The 20829-nt window shown below is 41.4% G+C and overlaps 1 protein-coding gene across 2 annotated transcripts; it reads right to left on the bottom strand.

The window, feature by feature from the left end:
* Positions 1–1308: 1308 nt before the first annotated feature.
* GPR68 (G protein-coupled receptor 68) lies at positions 1309–20603 on the bottom strand. 2 transcript variants are annotated; one of them, XM_027804959.2, is made up of 3 exons: positions 20398–20603; positions 19202–19287; positions 1309–4074 (listed from the first exon to the last, which is right to left on the bottom strand). In XM_027804959.2, the coding sequence occupies exon 3, from the start codon at positions 3927–3929 to the stop codon at positions 2853–2855; it is 1077 nt and encodes a 358-aa protein (XP_027660760.2). In that variant the 5' UTR covers positions 3930–4074; positions 19202–19287; positions 20398–20603; the 3' UTR covers positions 1309–2852. The 2 variants fall into 2 exon arrangements, with proteins under 2 accessions (XP_027660760.2, XP_005438972.2); XM_005438915.4 differs by lacking the exon at positions 19202–19287.
* Between the last annotated feature and the right edge of the window lie 226 nt (positions 20604–20829).

Genomic DNA, 20829 nt, shown 5'->3' with positions numbered 1-20829 from the left:
ATTTCCTATGAATGCTTGAGCTTTTTGCCAAAGCCAGTAAGCCTGCAGGATGGCATATGTTCACTGCTGCACAGAACCCACAAAATGAAATGGGCATAATTTTAAAAAGTCTGTTTGGGAAAAGAGGCAGCTGATTTCCTTCTCTGTGTGCTAAGTGCTTAGTAGCTTACTGACATATTACACTGACAGGTGCAATGTATGTTATTCTTTCCAAACACTAACATTTGTCAAAAAAACCCTTCATTTAGTAAGCTTTTGCTCTTTTTTTCTGAAAATACAAGTTTTAACACTCAGATTTCAATAAGAAATATAGAACGTAATAATTTATTTGTCTTTTTCTCTAATGTGTTTTTAAGATCCCTTCTCATGTGCAGTCCCAAGCACTGTATTTAATCCAATAACAATGTGTAGCATGTCTCTAGCAACCACAGTAGGACCCTTGGTTGACTAGTTTCTGGCTGAGATGGAAAGCAAAGCTCTGAGGGAGAGTTACCTTCTTCCCACATTGGTTACAGTTCTGCAGCCTAAGCCTAACAGTTACACTATAGAAAGAATTGATAAAATATTGACTTCAGGGGAAAAAAAGAGAAGGAAGAAAAAAAAAAAAAGAAGAAAAAATTCTCCCCCTTCTCTTGTGGGCTAGCAGGTTAAACATTGAGAACTGTAGCAGAATGCTGGACTTCATTACACAAGTTTCCATCTGATTTGAAACTGCAGCAGCTGACCAAAAGCTGGCCACATCAAAGTACAAATTCAAATAAGCCTTAATCCCTCAGATGACAATTTGATGTAATATGGCATGCTCTGCATTCCAGCTGTCTAATTTAAACAACGTGGGTAACTGTAAAGAAGTAAAGCATAAACAGGAAAACAAATATTTCATCCTAGAACAAACCATGTGTGTGTCTTAACCGCCTGCCAGGTCATTGGAGTCCAAGCAGTTGGCTCGGTGCTTAACAAAATAGAAGCACGGCATTACGGCAGTGGCGAGTCCCGGCCTTACAACCCCGTCGATACAGGAGATCAGAACAAAGATTAGGAGAAAGTAAAGCTAAACAGCACTAATGATCACAAGAAAAAAAATGCATATATAAGGTAATTAATCCAGCTTGGCGACTGGTCTAAGGATAAAGAAATGTAAAATAATTAAACAAACCAAATGTTAACCTATGCAAACCTAATCCCCTCCTGGGAGTAGGGACATGAACCCTTTCTGAAAGAGACAGGAGAAGATTTGTAGTCTCACAAATAGAAACTGTGGGCTAAACTCATAAGATAGTTATTTCAAACAAAGAGTGAACAAATATATGAAGAAAATAATAAAAACATCCTTTATTAAACACATCCCTAAATTATTTCTAATATTGCACTCTCAAGGTGGTTTCCAGAAAACTGTTAGAATATAATCCTTTCAGAAACCGACGACAAGCAAGGCTGTATTACCGTGACATACTTCAGATACCAGGAGTAGACTATCTGTCTAGAGAATCTTTTGACGTTTGGGGCGGGCAAGAAACTAAACTGATTATACTGCTGGAAGTTATCAGCTCCAGGTTGCAGGGAGAGAGGTGCCTCAAGAAAGGTTTCAAACCAGAGAAGTGAAAGGACAAGGCAACATTCATGGTGTAATGGTTACAGATACAAGAAGGTGTGAGGAGCAGATCACAAAGAATCATCATACAGAGAATCATCATACAGGATTCATGAGTATAATACGGGGGGGGGGGGGGGGGGGGCGGGGGATGGGACGAAACTAGAGAGGAAATGGTGGTAGAAACAATTCTGTAGAGCACGACTGCATCTTTAACTGCTATTAACTCCGCTTATTCCTGTCTTTTGTTTCTGCCTAAACCAGGAAACAGAACATTCATACATCATATTTCTGATAGTGTATTTCCTGAACAATGACCAAACCTTAAGCAATAGTATCTGTGGGAGAAAAGAGACTTTGATCAGAATCCATTTAACAGCTTCCCTGACAAATGTGTTGTTAATTAATTGCCTACATGGTGTGTTCTGCACAAGACACACAGATTGTGAAGGACACAATCAAATCCTTAGGAAGGTGTAGTAGAATTTAGACGTAACTAAATTTGTCTTTGAACACAGTGACTCAGAGAAGCACATGGGTTCAAAGTGCCTCACATACTACCAACCTCCTGTTTCTTTTCCAAGTCAACAGACCAAACTACTTATCCCCATCGGAGCCAAGAGTTCTCATACCTCTGGAAGTCAATAGCAACCTTGCGCTGAGGTTCAGCGGTCTCAGACTCAGCAGTCAACAGACAAAAGGTCTCAGCAGATGCCGAGTTCCTTGTGAATGGAATTGGTTGTTTTAGGAGGCTGGTTCTGGCATGGTCTCTGCCAGCCTCAAAACTAGCTGAAGGGGAAGTTATTTCAGAGAGTTACAGAAATGCAGGGTTTTTTCTTTTAAAAAAAGTACATATGGGGACATTAATGTGTTCTGTCTCCAACCTTTTCAACAGATGATGACAGCTTGCAGACAATTAATTTCTCTAGATGCTACAGGGGCAAACAGAAAGCAGTTAAAGACAAATTCAACAGACCCACACCCCATGAGTACTAGCTTATTCCAGTCAACGCAGGCATCAAGACAACAGGTTTTGAGTGGTGCGACAATGACAATGGACATGTGATTGTAACTGAACTGATTCAGTATGTGCTTTCCTCGCTATTGGCAAGGCCCAAACACCTCCAGAAATGACCTCACTGTACTGCGTTGCTAATAAGACTTTAGGAGGTAACACCGTTGTAATACATGGATAAATCAGATGGATACACAAACAAAGCCATAGCTGCAGATTTTAGATTAATATCTTTTTTGATGAATGTTATAAACTGCCCACGTTAGTTGCAGAGGAGTCCTTCATTCCAGTACCATCATGTGATATTTGTAATAATCCTGGTGGTTGCTCATGCTGTGGCTTGTTGGGAGTTTCTGGAGCATTCAGTGGATAACATTCCTTTGTCTCAGTCTTCAGACACCCTAAACATGTTAAACAAGAGTCTCGCATCTTGGCAAAGTTCTGGTAAGTGCTTTCACTGGAAAAACAGTACAATACTGGATCAGCAACACAGTTAAAAGTAGTCAACAGGAGAGAAAAATGGTAAATATTAAATATTTTCTCAGCAAATGAGCAGTTGTTCTCCAACAAGCTGCGAACCACAAGAAGGATGTGGTATGGTCCAAAGCAAACTAAAAAAATGAAAACGGTGCTTGAAACCAGTCGTTTAATTTGGATTTTCTTCTTCTTTTGAGTACCGGGACTCTTGTGGACAACCCGTAAAATCCCACAGTAAGAGAAGGCCAGCAGAAAGAAGGGGAAAAGGAAGCCAGCAGAGAACCGGTAGTAATTGACATTGTGCTCCCATTCTTTGATGGGGTAGTGCTCGAAGCACACCACATGGCTGTCAGCGTCCATACTGATATCCCCATGCGTAAAGACAAAGCAGCAGGTCATTATTTCCTTGGTCCAGATAATGATGCTTACTATCGCTGCAGCCTTCATTGTCCGAAACCGTTGAAAGCGAAAAGGGTGCACTACTGCAAGGTAGCGGTCAATGGAGATGCAGCAGAGGAAGCCCACACTGATATAGATATTCTCATACAGGATGATGCCACAAATCTTGCACAGCAGCTCATCGTAGGTCCAATTGTCATGCTGTAAAACATACTGAAGCCAAAATGGCAAAGAAAATAGATAGAGCAGGTCTGCTACGGTCAAATTGCAAAGATAGACACCCAATTCATTTTTAGCCTTAATCTGTAAATACCCGTAGTACAGTGACAGGCAGTTAGCTGGCAAGCCTAATACAAATACAAATACGTATACCACAGGGGATAATGTCTGGTGAATATCATGATTAATAGTGCATTTCTCAGTTGCATTCTCTGTGAAATTCACCATCTTCTACCTCTCCCCGTGTATCACTCATCAGGATCCTGAATGAACAGACGTAAAATTTAATTTTATTCTGTTTCATGTATCGCTCATCTCTTCCACAAACCTTTAGGCTGAAGTGATGACTTGCTTGCTGCAGGATGTTAACAACCTGAAGGTAAAACACATGAAAATCTTCAGAAGGGATACGATTGTCAAATATATAGTACCATTTTCAGTAAGCTGCTTTTTCCTAGCCTTAAATTTCTTACAGTCTTTGATAGAAGGTAAAGCCTTGCTGGGAAATCATGATTCATATAAGTCCTAGTACTTAGCAGAAAAGTACCAGAAAATTTTCTGTCCAAGAATCCCAAAGCAAATTACAAACATTTGTCATTTTAGATTATCTAAAGTATCTAAAAGGTGAAGAAATATTCTCTCTGCTTTGCAGGTGAGACACAAAACCAGTAATACAGTAATATGGTTTTTCCATGATGGAAAAAATGCCTCTGGCAAACCAGAAGTCCCCTCAAACTTCCTTACAGGATGCAGGGTGCACAAAAAAATTTATTTTGAATTTCCATTTCTTAGATTTCCCTTTAGATACAAGATACCATGGAATATGCTGTTCAGCCCATCAGGATAAAAAAATAATGGAATTTTTAGAAGTCTCTCTTACATTTACTTGTAAACACAGCCCCAAAAGTAAGCTGTCCTTCTGTCAGAAGGACACTGTAAAAGTCTGGTACAGTGTACCCCATGGTCTCAGTCCTGCAGGATATGTTATTACGGATTCCTTATTTGCCATTGACTCTCAAAAACACTCATTTACTGTTACTACATACACATTTGTATCTTTCCTTTTCATTTTCATTGAATATGAATGTGATTGTTTTTACCTGAAGAATCTTCCTTAATCAATGCACATATCCATACAAATCATTCCTATACTATACTATTACTATTTAAGACACAAACATCACTGCTGACAATGGGTTAGCACTCAGTTCAACTAGGACAAGCATTCAGCCTTAAGGCAGCCCACAGTGATTAAACCCTAGAGTAAACGAAGTATTACATTCAGCATTTTATGACCTCAAGTGATATATTCACACTGACACAAATGCTCAGTTGGAAAAAAATTTTCAAATTGGAAAACAGTGGGGCAGACTGTGCCCACTCTGAAGGGGATGTATGTTTTACCTGATGATGCAGAACAGTGAGACTATATTTCTTTCAGTCTCTTCCAAGAAAATACATGGTTGTAGCATATACTTCTGTAAAGTTAACAGTTTGTGTGCTCTTCCTACAGCTTCAGTTAATATGGACTCAAAAGGAGACAACACTGTTCGGGGACAAACATAATGCCTTGTTGCTTTTTCCTGTTTAGTATCCTAACTCGTATTCTTGTCATCTTCTGTCCTGTCTAGGAATATAGAATTTTTTCCAAGGCAATCCTTATGAAAACGACAGTAAAATTACTGTAAGCTGCAGCATTTGAGGATATTACTGCCAAATATTTTTTTTTGTTTTGTTTTAATACTGATGGCCTTTGCTCCTGCAGAAACTGAAAAGAAAACCACTTGCTTTAGGTCAGAAAATAATTGCCTGGCTGAAATAACTGACCAAACCTGCAAAGACTTTCAGTGTTTAGCCTCAAACAGTGTAGCACAGTCCCACAAAAATCACAACAAACTCAAGGGCACACGTAATTATTTAGGAATTAGAACATGTTTTTCATTCGTTTGCTTTTTTCTTACCAAAAGACAGAACATCAGCCCGAGTTCTGGTGGAAGTATTCTTGGGGATTTCACACACCTTCAATCATGAAACAACAGGCCAACGTAAGCTCATCTCTCTCAAAACTTCTAACTTCAATGTCCAGCGATCTTGTGCAAAAGACTGGTCAACCCTAGCAGAGTGCAAGCTCCTCTCACTCTCACACAGCTCCTTTGGGGGTTAATAGACTCATTCTCTCCACTGTGGGTGGCACAGTAGTTATAATGGATAAATCAAGCAGAGCAGGAGAAATGCTCCTTAAAGGAGCGAGTCACCAAACTGGTTCAGTTTGAATTTTGCTTCAAGAGGCTGCCATAACCTTCCCACAGAATAAGCATGATAATGTTAGCAGTGCAGACACATACAGCAGAAATTAATCACTAAAGTTATGTATAAATTTCCCAAAGGACTGTTACTTAGGAGCCATTAGCTCTCCTGTAACACTAACCAGTTTCTTAATGGCTTTATAACCATCGTGCAACTCTTCTGCCTACAGGAGACCTGGCTCCACACCCACAAGGACAGCACACAGAATCTTTGCCAAGGCAGATTTGATAACCTACTTACATCACCTACCTTTTCCAATCCAGAGCTCCAGGACAAGTACAATTGTATTTGAGTTTGTATTTGATACCATTTCATTTCTGTATGCTAATTTGGTGACTTTTACATGTAAGAGTTAGCCTGCACAGAATGATTGGCACACCTAGTTCTCATCTAAAATGCCTAAAAATCTGAGATGTATTGTCTGATCTACCAGCTAAAAGTGTCCAGGCGGTGTCCAGCTTTTGCTGATGAAGCCAAATAGTAATTCAAAAGCTGCTGACAATTTTGAAAAGTCACTGTCTTTATATGTCTAGCATATTTCAACAGCGCTGAGTTCCATTCAGTGTTACCCAGCCAGTTACATACCAGTCAGTATGCATCGTGGTATGAGAAAAAGGAGATGTACCCTACAGCTGCAGTTTTTTTGAAAATGTTTCTTTTCCTTTAAGGACTCAAAATGTTTTTATTAAATTATGTTTACATAACAGAGAACATGATTGTAAAACTCATTTCTGTTTAGCTTAGAAGTCTTGCCAGAATGCAGAAAGTGGAGGCAACAGCAAAAGTCTTATTGATATGACATTATGCTAATATAATATACACTTATTATTACAGCAACATTTCCTGCTCCTGGAGGAAGTGCTGGACAGGGGGCAGGAAGAGAAGGCTGGCTGTTATGAATCTCTTTGCCTTGTGCTAACAAACCCTCCCTGGTTTCAAAGATGGGGATGAAAAACAAAAGGTCCAGATTCTTGCTTGTACAATAGATGTGTTGTACTGCTCTTCTGGTCAGCAGCAGCAGCGAGCCAGGAAATCCTCCCCTTGTTTCAGCCTCCTCAGCACATGGGCTCTGGGGCACCTCAGTGCCCTCTGACCCCTTGTGCCTGGCTAGGAAGAGGCTCAATAGCCAAATGGAAAACATAAAGGCAGTTCCTCTTTCCCATCTCACTAAGTATAGTAAAAATGGCTCTGTGCCAGCCAGGGAGTGAAACTGTATGATTTTCCAAGAAACCTGGTATCAAAGTACTGCGATAGCAGTGTTAAACACATGGGTGCAGAAGAGCCCACCTTATTATTAAAAACATAATGCACAATACTTTACAAGCCATCTGGAAAAGTGGAAACTAAAGGAAAGTTGATGGAGGGTATAGGAGAGAAAAGAAGAATAGCTCCCCCCGTTCCTTACTGACCTTGTCTGGGTAGGAAGAGGAGAAAAATGAAAAAGCTGCTGTATGAAAAACATCTGGGGTGCAGATAATTGTAAAGCTGAAAGTTATGAACGGGTACACACAGGCATTCCTTTTAGACAGCTTTAATGTGGAAATCATGCAGCTGTGATTTTTTAGAGCATAGTTTATGTAACACCTTCAGTATCACAAAGTCTGCAGACACTTCCAGGCAATATTTCTCTCTCGTATATGCCCGCATCTTTTAGATGATACACATCTAAACTGAAGTCTGGGAAACAAATTAGAAGAGTCTTGCCATCTACATCAGCTCCAAACAATTCTCTTGTTCCTGGACTAAAAATAAAGCCAAGGAGGCTTCACAAGCCTCACTTTTTCTTGATTTAAACAAGCCAACTTTCATTGCTTGCCGAGCAGTTTAACAACAGGTTCTTTTCTTCCCAGTTTCTTTGTGCCTTAACTATTGAACAAAATCATGACTCCCCAACGCACCGAACCACAGAGCAGCTCAGACATTAAGTGCTGCCTGCTGGCACAGCACAGGAAATAGCTCAGAGCCACTTACAACAGCCTCTTCAGCTCGGACCAAGTACTAGCATGGAGTCTGGGTGGATTTTTTCCAGTTTCAGTGAACATTGCTACAATTTTCCTCATCAGAAATCTGCCTGGAATTAGACCTACGTATTTTTAGCAGAGACAAATGGGACTGCACCAAAGGACTACTTTGTAGGAATTTGCAAAAGTTGTGCACACAGCTTGTCTCATTCGCAAAGTACCCACGTCTGTGAACAGGGAGCATAATGTAGTCGTGTATCTTTATGTGACAGTAGCTCTCTTGCTGTTTAATCTGTCCCTGCACCTGTCACACACCGCAGACAGGCCTGAGTCACTTGGTTATCATAGCAGGACTTCAACTGTGCTGCATGTCTTGGAACCAGAAACCAGAGGTTGTTTCAGTTTAGGATTTGGTTCAGATCATTACCTACACAAACACCAGCCCCTAAATTCACACACTAAGCTTCCCACAACGCTTGAGGGTTTGTCAGCTTGGTTTGATCCTGGTTCACAAAGCCTGAAAAAATAAGGTCATGTAAAGATGCTGGGAAGCAATGACCAGCAGAAGAGACTAGGGATTGGTCCAACAATAGAAAATGGTCAGAAACCAGCTAATACCCTTAGAGTAAGTTTGGGGAAAAAATGCAGAAGAAAGTGGAAACTGGGGTACATGGCTGAGTATGAGGAAATGGCCCAATGATGTCTGGATTCAATTGGAAGGAACAATTATGATGTAAAACACAGACCTATTGGAGCAGGTGCAGAGGAGGGCCACAATAATGATCAGAGGGATGGAACACCTCTCTTATGAGGAAAGGCTGAGAGAGCTGGGATTGTTCAGCCTGGAGAAAAGGCTCCAGGGAGACCTTACTGAGGCCTTTCAGTACTTGAAGGGGGCTTATAAGAAAGATGGGAACAGACTTTTGAATAGGGCCTGCAGCAACAGGACAAGGGGCAATGGTTTTAAACTGAAGAGGCTAGATTCAGCCTAGCTATAAGGCAGATTTTTTTTTGTGATGAGGGTGGTGAAACACTGGCACAGGTTACCTAAAGAGGTGGTAGCTGCCCCATCCCTGAAAACGTTCAGGATAAGGTTGGGTGGGGCTCTGAGCAACCTGATCTAGTTGAAGATGTCCCTGCTCGTTGTAGGGGGTTTGGACTGTTAAAAGTCCCTTCCAACCCAAGCCAGTCTATGATTCTGTGATTCTAAAAGGGTCACAAGTAGAGCTATAAGAGGCAATGAAGAATGTTTCTATTAACACACAAGAAAAGTAAAGGGAGAGAACATATGAGGCACAAACAGAGATCTAAACATAGCTGAAATACTTGCTGATATTTTATATTCCAATTTTTAGAACCAAAACTGTGACCCAGCATCTAACAGAATTGTTTTTAACAGTAGGATGGGAGCACAGAAAAAACAGATAAGCAAAGGCTAATAGATATTTTGAAAGTCTATGTGCGCTCTGAGGGAATGAGCTAAAGCAGTATGTGAACTATTGTTGATGATGTTTCAGAAATTATGGTGGACCGGGGTAAAAGAGACAAAACACCTGTCTTGTAAAAAAAAGAGTAGTTGGATAATTATACAACACTAAGCCTAGCTTTAACCCAAACAAGACATCAGACAATCAATATAAATATCCATGCATTTACAGACTGACTCGCAGCCGTGGAGACTCACCTCAAGTGAATCTTGCCATACTTCCGGAGAAGATGAAGTTGGGCTGGGATAGGCAACAGCACTTACTTCACACCCTACCTCAGAAAGACAGGAGAAGCTAGGACTTCCAGGTCCTTCTCTGCAGAGCTGCCTTCCAGCAGGCCAGCCCCCAGCCTGTACTGGTGCGTGGGGTTGTTCCTCCCTTGGTGCAGGACCCTGCACTCGCCTTTCCTGAACTTCATTGGGTTCCTCTCTGCCCAGCTCTCCAGCCTGCCCAGGTCCCGCTGAATGGCAGCGCAGCCTGCTGGTGAATCAGCCACTCCTCCCAGTTTGTGTCATCAGCAAACTGGCTGAGGGTACCCCCAGTCCCTTCATCCAGGTCACCGATGGGTAAGTTGAACAGGTCTGGACCCACCACTGACTCCTGGGGAACGCCACGAGCTACAGGCCTCCAGCCGGGCTCTGCACCACTGACCACAACCCTCTGAGCTCTACCAGTCAATCCACCTCACTGTCCATTCATCTAACCCACACTTTCTGAGCTTACCTATGAGCATCTTATGGGAGACAGTGTCAAATGTCTTACTAAAACGGAGGTAGACAACATCCACCACTCTTCCCTCATCTACCCAGCCAGCCATTCCATCATAGAAGGCTGCCAGGTTGGTCAGGCATGATTTCCCCTGGGTGAATCCATGTTGACAACTCCTGATAACCCTCTTTTCCTCCACATGCTTAGAGATGACATCCAGGATGAGCTGTTCCATCACCTTTCCAGGGATGGAGGTGGGGCTGACCAGCCTGCAGTTTCCTGGGTCCTGCTCTTTTTGAAGACTTGAATGCCGTTAACTTTCCTCCAGTCCTCAAGCACCTCTTTTCCATGGCCTCTCAAAGATGATGGAGAATGGCTTAGCAATAACGTCTGCCAGCTCCCTCAGCACTTGGAGGTGCATCCCATTGAGGCCTATGGATTTGTGAGTGTCAGGTTTACGTAAATTATCTCTAACCTGATCCTCCTCAACCAAGGGAAAGTCGTCTTTTCTCCAGATTTTCTCTCTTGCCTCCAGAGTCTGGGATTCTTGAGGACTGGCCTTGGCAGTAAAGACTGAAGCAAAGGCGGCATTCAGTAACTCCACCTTCTCTGTATCCTTCATCACCAGGGCACCCACCTTATTCAGCCCACATTTTTCCTAGTCATCCTTTTCCTACTGATATACTTGAAGAAGCCCTTCTTGTTGTCCTTGACATCCCTCACCAAACAGACTTAGCCTTCCTTATTGCATCCCTGCATGTTCTGGCAATGTTCACATATTCTCCCCAAGTGGCCTGCCCCTTTTCCACATATTGTAAACTTCCTTCTTCTGTTTGAGGTTTGCCAGAAGCTCCTTGCTCATCCATGCAGGTTTCCTGCCCCTTTTGCTTCATTTTTTACTCATAGGGATGCAATCACTTTACTTTACAAAATTACTTTACTTTTGTCATTGTATAACTCCATTTATAAACCTATTGTCAAAGAAGGAAGCCAGCAACATTTTTTCAGAACCCACATAAACAAAAGACTAATTAGTCACTGCTGTCCAGTTTTCCCTAGCACAGACATGCAATTATTCACAGCATTGGGTAAATCACTCCATTTGCTCAAACTTTGAAATCCTGGGAATTTGTCCCAACCTCTTAATTTCTGTTTACCAAATTTCTCCGAAGTCTGAAGTAAGCTTTTTACATTAAATATTTCATCACTCAAACTTCAGATGCCATCTGGCCCACAGTGGTGGGGTGGCTGAGAGTTTCATGCCTTCAACTTGTAAATTTGTCATTAGGAACCGATCATGTGGATCTGAGTAGAAGGTTCATGTTAAAATACTTGAATCATTCTTTTTTTTTCCTCATAGTGAATTTAACACTTGTTGAAAGCACTAGATTTGACATGACCATAAACTGAGAAATTTGACCTGTGCAGCCTAACATGAGCTACGTGGGCTGATGAATGAATGTAACTAGAAGCCAATGAAAATAGCCCATGTCTATTAGCCACATAATTAATTAAAATAATTTAATGACCTCTAAATCTAGTTCCAATGCTCATTTCCCATCAGTAATGACATGGTAATGGAGTTTAATCTTACAAGTGCCTTGGCCCATAGATCATGAAGCTCTGTAAGGAACAGCTGAATCAGTATGGATCACACATCTAATAGTTCTATATTCAACTCACTTCGTAAGTCAAACCAACAAACAAATTCTCGATTAAGCAGGAAGCCACCCAGAAAGCAAGCAGCTGAGCACTTCTGAATGGCCATAAGAGCTAAGGTACCACACACCAGTAACTTATAGTAACACAGTACCCTGTAAGCTACACTGGGAGGACTTGCTGAAACGCAAAACTTCTATTCCTGGAAAATGTCAATATTTCAGAAGAAAAAGCCCTGAATAATCCAAGAGGTTATCATCCTAGGCTCACATTTGTCATTTTAATTAGAGCACTGACTACCCAGCTTCTTTCTTACCTGATGTGCAAACTGCTGTATACGACATATTATGTATTTCCGTATGATACGAGAAGTCAGTAATAAAGCATGTCCTATTTTACAGCAGAACACCAGGAAGGATGTGGGTGTTCCAGGGGTCACATACTGAACTGAAGTCAACCACACAATTTTACAGAACACCCACATACTCATTTCACATTGGGACATCTCAGCAGCCTGTAGGTACCAGACCTCTGCCCTGTGCACCTCTGCAAGGCTCTACAGAGGTGCACAGATCCTCTGGGATCTGCTGGTTGTGGTTAGGAGAAATGCAGGGGAAACGTCAGAAGTCTAGCAAAGCCAAAGAATGAGGCAGTTGGGCTTGTTTAGTCTAAAGAAGACCAGATTGAGGGCCAACACAGCAAAAACCTTCAAACATGTAAAAGATTGTTGGAAAGATGAGAGAGGCTGGGTTAAACACCATGAAAATCTTTCCACTAACAAAGGCAAACGGAGCACTGGGGTAGATGGTACGTGGAAGTAGAGCTGTCATCACAGAAGGTCTTAAAGTTTGGCAGACAACCTGAGAATGGTTCAGCTGATGTCCCTTGAAGGCAAAGAAATATCTGGGGAGCTCTCAGGGCCTTTCCATTCTGTTCTCCACTATTGTTTGCCAGGTAACTTGGCACAACTCGTCCCTCTTAGCGACATGCAATATAGCATGGAAACAAACGGTATCGTACAATTGACATGAAGTAAAATAATTTCCACAAAGGAATTGTGTTTTGAAACAAATCATAATTTTCCAATTATTTTTTATGAAATAGCTTTCATTTTGAAAGGTTTTTCCTAGAACTGAAAGCTGTAGCAAAGTGAAATCTATTTAAGTTCACATGCACAAAAACTGTACCAAAAAACCCATGTTCTGCTGCTGAACCATTTCATTTCAGGTTTTTATGACTTTGGACTTCTTAGATGAGGCCTGCACATATGAAGGACAACTTGACACGAAGGGTAAGGAAGGCAGGTAGGAAAATAGGCACAGTCAATGCAGTATCTCAGACTACTTCGTAGTCATTATCTAGGATTAGGATGTTTTTACCAAATGCAAGATTTGAACAACCGGCTGAGCACAGGGAAGTGCTAAAAAGAAACACCACTTTGGAAAAATCCCTATTTATGGTAATAAGTTCATACAGTGTCTAATTTCAGGCAAGCAATTCAAGTGGTATTGGTGAATCACATAAGAGGAATTAGTCATGCTATAGCTGCCTCAAAGCTTTTAAAAATGACCCTCATCTGTCCCCTCCTTCCTGCTGTTAAAGATCAGCCAGGTGGATGTCATGACCCTCCAAGTATTTCACTGCTGAGCTGTTGCGATTAGTTCCTACCACATGGAACATCTCTCCAAGACTTTGTGGATGACTTGCCCGAGTACAAGACAGCAGGAGGAGGAAAACACATCAACACCAATTTCTGCAGAAATCTTAAATCCCTGTATTCCTCAGAGAACAACTCCAAGTCTTCCTTTCCCCTCAACTAAAACCTCAGCCAAGTCAAATTCCCTGTCCTCACAAGCCTCCTTGATGCAGAAGCCAAAGCACTGTGCTGTTTCTATTGGCACAAGCAGCAGGCAAGTAAGTAATGATCAATCACAGACAACAGAACTGTTTATAATCCTGAATCTGTGCGCTGATCCTCATTTAAAACGACAATGCAAGAAAAGCCAAGATTACACAGGTCTTACTGATTAGAAACCATATAAACCATGATCAACATGCAATATTACCAGTAAGAAACAAGGACTGGAACAACAGTGTTGTAGCCTGTGATTGAGAAATAGGAACTTTACCCTTCTGAACTAAAAGAGTTCTGATTCATTTTACCATCTACATCGTTGGGGAAAATCACTCTTCTGACTCATTTTCCCAAACTGTGTATTACTGCCTCATCCAATGTTGCAGCCTGCTCTGACACCAAGCACTGTGCTCCATCAGACAATGCCAGATGTCTTACATATAGATCAGTGACTTAAAGTTTAGGTCATATTTCTATTGAATTTCCATGATTTTTGGCTTCCTTGGTTTGCCAGCATGCCCCTCTACCCCCAGCACTGCCATACAGCCCCTGCATCACAGACCAACTGCCCAAAGGGAGCCATAGCCTTGTGGGAGTCACCCCACAGATTTCTTAGCAGCCTAAGCATGGGCCACCCACTTATAGCACATGGGCCATAGCACACTGCTGGCATCCCATACCAGTCAGCAGTCACAAACCAAGGCTGAGCACAGCCAGCCAGATATTAAGCCTGTACCTTTGCCCAGATGCTTATGGCACTATACAGATACAGTCAATGCATATATTGAGAGCAACTTGCTCTCTGTACCCATATGCTTTCACAGACAGGGGAGGGGGTGCCGACAACATGCAAGACAGTCCCCTGTGCCAAGACTCCCCAGCATCACTCTCTGGTTACAAGGGAAAACTTTTGTTCAAAAACTAACAAGCTGGATACCAAAGCTGGGCCAAAATATCTTTCTGCTTGCACCTTTTATAATGCCACCGCCTCCAGACAGAGCAAGGTATAATTAAACCCAAGTATCAGCACATCATACCCTCCCAAACAGAGCTATGACATTAACCAAAAGCAGTTTGGAAAGCAACTAAACATCCATCAGTACAATTTTTCCTCCTCCTCTACTGATAGTTCAGCGGATAGAACTGATTTTGCAGTGCTGCTGACAAACAGTAGCTTGGGACATCAATAATCGGTCTTTGACCAATAATGTTTGACAAATGGTAAAGGCAATCTCAGAGAAAAATTTTGCTTGCTAGGTCTAACTGAAATGTGGTTGAAACTCTGCTGTGTCTAAAAAAGACTGAGCACATCTCCTGTTCAAGGAGAACATTAATGCTTTCATTATTCCATGCATCAGCAAATAATGATATATTCTATAAAGTCGTCTCTTTTTAAAATGCTATTTTCTGCATATATGATTCACTATATGATTAATTTTGTGCAGCAACAGTTTTAAGACATGGTAAAGTGAAAAGCTATTTACAATATTTGGAGATTTTTTTCCCTTCCCTCATTTTTCTTTGACTTCATTCTTTTTCTTCTGTTTGGATTTATTTTAATCGAAGAGACAAAGTTAATCATAGGATAGGAGCCTGTTCAACTGAAGCATGCATGCTGTTGCCATTTAAAACTGGAATAATGCTTTTGTGCCTTTGTCCTATGTGTTTCTGGCTTACACTGATCCCCATTCTGCATTTCAGACATGTTTCTGTTCTAGATCTAGTTCTTTCTAGTCTAGCACACCATCTGCCCTTTCACGCATTACTGTTTAGCCGTGCTCGTTTCCTTTCAGACTCAGTTGAGTCTTTTTTGTCTCCAGTTCCGTATTTCTGTATTTCTTCCTTGGATCCAGCATTGGGGGTGGGTGGGGGTGTGCTTGCATGCACACGCATTTGTGCATGTCTTCAAATAGTCCCCATCTAGTCTGCAGAGATTTAACTCTTCTAAGTTATTCCTTTTTGCTGCCTTTAATACTAAGCTTCCTCCTTTTTTGCAATTTCCCTTTTGGAGATTTACCAAGTTTCCTGTAGATCTAAGTCAATATTCGCATGTGAGGCGTGTTCTCCAGTGTTATTTCTCAGACTTCTCACGATTATGTAGAAGCAGCACGCCTTGCAGAAGGTTTTCCTCTGTGCTCTTTCCCTTGTTGTTCTCACTCCCTAGATGACTATTGAAAACTTTGGTCCTTTCTTGGTTGGTTTTTTTTCATTTGAGGATACAGGACTCCAACAACCTAGTCCCCAAATGATAAATAATTCTAAACAAAGTGCTGGCATCTGTATCTGCAGGCTTGCTTACATGTTCATTTCCTGAACTTTAATTTCCTTAATTCCTTTGATTTTCAGTTTTAAAAGTATTTTATCAGTCACATGATTTTGTTAGTGTCTTGTTTTCATTAAGATTTAAACAAAGTCTGGCCTTTCCCTACTCCCAAGTGCCTTCATTTCCTGATGTACATGAATTCATCTTCCCTCCTCCGTTTTCTTAGTCATACCTTGAAACTGCCTCTCTATACCTCTGTCTGGCCTTGCATATGGTGTGAGAAGCCTTCCTCAGCACAGTGCTGCTGAATTCGTGCACTTCAGCATCCTGCCTAAGAGCCTAAATATTCTTCCCAGCACTTTTCCATCCCACCCTTTGGATGACAGTGGTATCTGCATAAGCAGTGACTGCCTGCTTCCCCTGTGTCAGAGCCCCAGCAGGTTTGCCATCTCTTTCCTGGGAGACAAATCCCAGCATCCAGCCTGGGGGCACAAACTCAATTATCCATATGGCTGAAAACTGACTGACCCTTCTCTACTCTTCTTTCAAAGAAAACTGGGAGAAATAAAATGCCCATAATAATGGTATTAATCTGGATAAAAGGTTCGACACAAAAAGTGAAAAAAATAGTTTAAGAACCATGACTTCAGAAATGAAAAAAAAAAAGAAAACCAACCTTCTTCAATAGTATCAGAGAAGCAACTCACAGCAAAAGCGACAACCTTACTGTAAACCATTTCTGCTTGCCAACACGCATCTGACTAGAGAAACAGGAGAGAATCAAATTCTCATTGCAGGGGAGCTCTCACAAGCTCTTGGGCAGGAAATGGAAAAGCTGGCACAGGAGACGGACTCCCAAGTTGAGAGATGTTCAGAAATCCAGGACCTACTCTGGGGTGGAAGTGTAAGACCATCTCTGAAATTTGGACACAAGTTCAAATTCCAAATAATTATGTCCTGACACAATAAGTTAAGGAATTTTAGTTTAAGCTTGTTGCAAGATTAAAAGACAGTTACTATTTTGAAAGCTATGTCTGATCGCTCCTTAAACCTGGACCATAAAATGGATGAAAGACAAAGTGTTTCCAAATATAAAATGATCAAATTCCAATTGTTACAAAAATACTGAGTTATAAGAAAGCCAAACCAAAGCATCTCTGTAATAATGTTTCCATTCTTCCCTACTGAAGTTGCCCATTTTAGCATTTTATTCAGGTGTCATTAAAGTGACTTAAGTTTGATAGTTTGATTGCATTTGCTTCTGTAATGTGTTCAGGTTTGAACTCCCTTTCCTCTGTTAGCTATCTGACCTCTCTTCAAAGCTGTCTTTACTGTCGACCCATAGCAATGTGAGAGAAAGGAAGCTTGAAAGCTTGTAGAAGAAAGCAACGATGTCCAGAAATGAGAAACTAGGCTTACCCTAACAGCAATAGCTGTCCGTAGCAGTTTTTGAGAGGAGAATGTCAGGACAACATCTCTCGTGGAGAGACAGTAACAGCAGCAGAATTCCCTCTCCATCACCGTAGGCCAGATCGGGTTTGCATTTCTATTTGCCCCTGGCGTGATGACAGATCTGAGCCTAAGCAGCCCCAGATCAAACTCCAAGACAACCCAGCTGGAAACAAATTTGTTGCCACAGAAACAATTTCTGGCACAAGGGCTCCATGGAGAGGAACAGAGTACACTTTTAGGTGAGCTCATTTCTCAGACTCCCTCTAACAATGTTTTAAACCTATTATTTAGTCTTTTCTTTTTCAGGCATATCAGCTACAGCTTCCAGATGAAGTGCCTAAAAAGTTCTCCTTTTGCTACCCAGTAGATTAACAGATTTCAAAGTGTGGTTTCCAGTGGAGAAACAGGAATTACAGTGGATGCATCCCTCAGAGAATAAACTGCAGTGTTGTTCTTAGCTTCTGCTGATTACTAATACCTTTCCTTCAAATTATCAGCCAGTTTCTTCTAAACATTAAAGCTGTTCTTTGTCTTTTTAAAACCATTGCCATTAGCTGTAAGGGCCAGCAGCTCTGCAAATGCTTCAGCTGGCAGAATAATTAATAACAAGCATTAAAAGCCACTCAAAATAAGCTTTATAGGAAAAACAAACCTCTTAGAGGAGACATTCAGCTAATTATAAGGTAATGAGCCTCACAAGGCTGCTATGTCTGGAGTTCTCTTCCCACAGTTCTTCACTTAAAAATAATCAGCAAGTTGTGTAAATGTCCTTGTGAGTCCAAAATAACTTTTTCTTTGGTTATCACCACACTAAAACAAGAATAGTCAGTGGCAGTGAACCCCATGGCAACATGAATGCACCCTCAGGTCAGGTCTAGAAAAACCGGCAGGGGAAAAAAAAAAATTCTTCTCCATGTGCTTGTTCAATGGGATGCCAAGAAAACTTTCAGTTACAGCATCAGCTGGTTAATCTGAGTAACAATATCCACAGGGCTGGTTAGGGGAGGAAGATTTACTTTAATATTCCTACCTTTGTACACCTGGCCCTGTGCAACTGTGCTCAGCCACAGGTGAGAAGTTTACAGTCTGTCTGACCCCAGGAACCAGCCATCCCTGTGGCTGACCCTATTCAATGACATCTAGTATGACGGCACCTATGTACACCTAGTTTGACGAGGACTCATTTTCCTCCCTTCTCCCCCCTTTCTCCACATCTCCCTCCCCTCTATTTTCCTACTGTCTAGGACCGCTTACACTCCTCAGGTCCCAGAACAAAGGGAGTCAATTTTTGTTCACCAGCCACAAAGTGAGATAAATACATCTCACTGAAGTTGACAAGTGACATGAGGTTTTTTAATGAGATATTGGAACTGTCACAGCTTTCTTCATTTGAAACTGTAATATTCAAACCACAATGCTGTGATGCTGACATTGTCACCTCCTCGGCTGTGGCCCGCTATCGCAGAACAACATACCACTCCATTCTATAAACCAAGTATTTTATCATGGTGTAGTCGCCAAACCCTGGAAGACTCCTAAAACTTTGGGGATGTTCCTTCTATGTTATCTTCCAAATTACAGCTGTATAGCAGCAAGTGTATAATAAGCTCAAATAGTACCTTCTGCTTCTTCCCTCATATAACAGGAAGACTTTACAATTGCATGTGTAGAAGCAGCATGATATGGGGGAACAACATACTAACAATAAGATGGGGAGGCAAGAAGGATAGGGATGAGGACAGTAAAAAATTTCGTTTCCTCAGAGAAGGAATGAAAGAGTGGCTGTTAAATACACAGGATTGACTCACTCTTACTGGCTTCTTGGTTAAAGCAAACTTGAAAGAAGAAGTGGTCAGACACCATACTCTTCTGGAGCCAGTGTGAACACAGGGTGCTAATGTGGAAAAAGTCACGGAAGGAACTGATTAACATACTGCTCAGAAAGTCCCATAGTGCTCACAAATGACAGTGTCATGTCTTATGAGCCTAAGTGTAGTTATTTTTCCTTGCCTCACTGTTAAGTTTCCTTAAATTTGTATTAATAAATACCTGCGTACGTTCCCAACAGAAAAGGACAGGACATAGCCGCTATATTCTTCCAAATTCTCTACTTCTCAGCTCCTCTCCCTATGCACACAGGAAGCTGTTTGCTCTGCAATTTACTTTTCTAGTTTCTTTACAAAGACTGTCAAGAACCAGAAAAATGTACTTGTAACACAGGCAACCGACGATAATGAACAAAGGGGTTTAAATCCTATTAAAAAAAATAATAGAATGGATTCATTTCTGACTGAATAAATTTAATTTCACTAAACAAACCTTCACATCTGAATTGTCCCAAGTCAGATTCTGAACTGCAGCAATAAGAGTGTCTTATTGTTTGGAAAATACAGTAATGACATACTTGTGAGATACAAAGACAAATCTATATAGGCGTACACAGAGCACCCACACACCAAGGTATGTGGTTTAGCAGTTTCCTGTTAGGCGTAACTTCTGCCTTGTGTTCTCAGGCAAAATGAGGTATTTAAATCACTTATTAGTCATTCAAAATATCTTTTATCTAGTCTGCTTATACGGTCCTACTAAGTTTTCTGAAAATGACTAGCGGAATCTATCTACAGGCCATTGCTCTGGTTCGCTGCTGCAAACATGAAATAGTTTCTTGGTTTATCTTAGCAAATCTCTTTCATCAATACAACTTCAACAATCAGCTCTCCTTGTGCCTAAGTGGAACTCAAGAAAGTTTTTTTAGAAGAACTTTTATTGAAGTCCCCATTAGTGGGAACTTGCCAAGGCAATTAATTATGAAGTTGTAAATTTTTTTTGGACATGGATTTTGGTTGAGTCCTTAGACTGCCTCATTGTTTTGCTTTAGCCAAAAAACAGCCAAAAATCCTGTCCTTCCACCTTTCCAGGGGTTGTAACCTTGTATAATATAACCTGGCTCAATGATGGAAAATTAACTTGCTTTTAAGAATGAAGAGATAAAAATGAAACTCACCTGTGAGCAGAGTTTATGCAAAGAGGTCTTCCCTGCAGTGCGAAAAGCACAAAACTTCAGTTCTCCCAGCTCCTGCTCAGGCTACTGGTGAGGCTGTCCTCCTCCCAGCTGTGAGCAAGGCTGTCAGTGAAACAGCGCAGGGAAGGAGGAGGAGGAGATTGCATTTCAGCTCCTGTGCTCTTTATAGTTCAACTGCAAAGGAGTCGGCTCAGCCCAGCCGTCTCCTCCCTCCCTCCCTCATTCATAAATGAAAGAGATGAGAGTGCCAAAAGCAGACACCAAATACAGAGATTGCAATGCACAGAGTGGTGTTCCATCCCTACCTACCGTCACAAGCACAAACCAGCAGATAACCGCATTCTGATCACAGCAGCTGGTGCAAAGCCCAAATACTGCTGCTTACAGCTTATCTAAACACACACAGATGTAGCC

Source organism: Falco cherrug, chromosome 7 (genome assembly GCF_023634085.1).
Source record: "Falco cherrug isolate bFalChe1 chromosome 7, bFalChe1.pri, whole genome shotgun sequence".
Lineage (NCBI taxonomy): Eukaryota > Metazoa > Chordata > Aves > Falconiformes > Falconidae > Falco > Falco cherrug.
This window is presented reverse-complemented; position numbering and strand designations above follow the sequence as displayed.

Coding starts and splice junctions, on each gene's coding strand:
- GPR68 (XM_027804959.2), bottom strand. CDS start 3,929: ATGGTGAATTTCACAGAGAATGCAACTGAGAAATGCACTATTAATCAT.